A 1970-nucleotide genomic window follows, 5' to 3' on the forward strand; every position below is an offset into this window, starting at 1 on the left:
CCCTGTTGTTCACGTCGTTTTTTTTGTCTTCAATTTCCCTCATAGCGGCTTTTTTTTGTTTGTTTTGCGGAACAGGACCTCCGCTCCGAACGGCAGGTTTACGTATAATGTTGTCAGAAAATATAGAACTGATTTGTTAAAATCCTTTTTAATTTTTCTTTTCCTGCTTCACATTGTTTTCTGTCAACACGTCACCCTGTTTCCACCTCCTTTCATTCTTCCGTGTCTTTGGTGCAACAAGATTTATGTGTTACGTCTCTTTTTTCTTTTCTCTAATTTTGTTGCATGGGTAACGGCGCCAAGTTATGGACTTACTTTATTGTTGTTGCTTGTGCTGGTTCCCTTTATCTTAACTGTTCGCACCCCCTTCTTTTTAAAAAAAAAACTTTTGTTGTTTTGCTCTTTTAAATGTTTATTACGTCTCTACGTGGTCAATTCAAAAAATGAGAGCGGTGCTTAATATTACGCGCAGTTGACAGAGGTCGTAAATCCCTCCATCATACATTGTCCTTGACGCAGTTGCTATTACCTTCCCTTGGTGCTTTATTGTGTTTATCATCTGATGCCTTTTGACCCTTTTTACCTTTTCTGTCTCTGATTTTGCCGCTTTTCCCTTAATTATTATTTGTTTTCCTTTTTTTTTTAATAATTTATCTTTGCTTCCTTTTTCCACTGGTTCCTTTACGTGCGTATTCCAAAATGATGCGGGTTTCCTTTGTTTCAGCTCACAGAAAGGACTTGCCTTCCCTTTGAAGAGACACGCCAACGCACCAGCGCAACAGCCGCTGGGGCTTCGGCCATTTGTCGCAGCTGTTGTTTTTCTTAATACGAGGAAAGCGAAGGAAACAAAACATTATTTCATATCCGGTCATATGACGGCGCGTGACGGGGCCGTTGAGGTCATGGCATCAATTGTAGTTTACAGCATTTTTAGTACTGTCATGACTATTACTAACAAGTTACTTGTTGCTAACTACGCTCTAAACTACCCTATGGGTATTATTTTCGTGGAGAGTGGCACCGCTCTGCTCTTTGCAGTTATGGGGAAAATGATGGGATGGGTTTATTATCCGAACTTCTGCTCGAGAGTGGCAAGGAAGTGGCTCCCCCTTACACTCTTCTTCGTTGCAATGTTGTGGTCATCTATTAAAAGTCTTGAAACCATGTCGGTGGCGATGCACACAATCATGAAGAACATTGCAGTCGTGCTCACCGCCATTGGTGACTCACAGCTGTACGGCACGCGTGTGACGCCCGTAATGTACTTGGCCTTTTTCTTTATGTCAGCCGGAAGTTATCTTTGCGCAATGGGAGACCAATGGGTGACAACATGGGGAATGATTTGGACGACTCTCAACATAATGGCGACTGTGGGGTACACGTTGTACATGAAGCGGCTGCTGGGAGATGTGAGCAAAACAATCGGCCGTTATGGGCCTGTGTTTTACAATAACTTACTTTCAATGCTTGTTGCGTTTGTGATTGCGCTCCCTTCCATGGGGAGCATGATTCACACCATTCGCAGCATCTCCCTTCCACCTCTTTTAGCTCTTACCGTGGCGGGAACAGGGCCTCTACTCACATTCGCCACCTTTTGGTGTATGGAGCAAACAACACCCACCACCTTCAGTGTTGTTGGGGTGGTAAATAAGGTACCCATGTCAGTTGCCGGGATGGTTGTGTTTAACCAGTTTCCAACGAAAACGGGTTACGTGGGAATAACTCTCGGCCTCGTCGGTGGCGTGATTTACGGTTGTGCGAGTCGGGAGAGGGATAGTGGCAGGGTGGGGCCTCTCCTGCACGTCGCCGGGTTTAGCGTGTGGGGAAGGAATACCCCTCTTCTGACATCTTCTGGGAAATATGAGGGGAGGTCAAGGTCGGAAGAAACTATTTAAAAGGACGATGTGACGGTTCCTTGCTCTTTTCTTCCCCTCCTTTAGCTTCCTTCATTTTCCTGCTCCTCTCTCTCT

The 1970-nt window shown here is 44.9% G+C and overlaps 1 protein-coding gene across 1 annotated transcript; it reads left to right on the forward strand.

Annotated features, from left to right (window-relative positions):
- Positions 1–872: 872 nt before the first annotated feature.
- Positions 873–1895, forward strand: TEOVI_000808900 (UDP-galactose transporter, putative; the record flags this gene model as incomplete). The annotated part of the gene is made up of 1 exon (XM_067222755.1): positions 873–1895. The coding sequence occupies one exon, from the start codon at positions 873–875 to the stop codon at positions 1893–1895; it is 1023 nt and encodes a 340-aa protein (XP_067078856.1).
- Positions 1896–1970: the final 75 nt, after the last annotated feature.

The sequence above is a fragment of the Trypanosoma equiperdum genome (genome assembly GCF_001457755.1).
Source record: "Trypanosoma equiperdum strain OVI genome assembly, contig: ctg_1689, whole genome shotgun sequence".
NCBI lineage: Eukaryota > Euglenozoa > Kinetoplastea > Trypanosomatida > Trypanosomatidae > Trypanosoma > Trypanosoma equiperdum.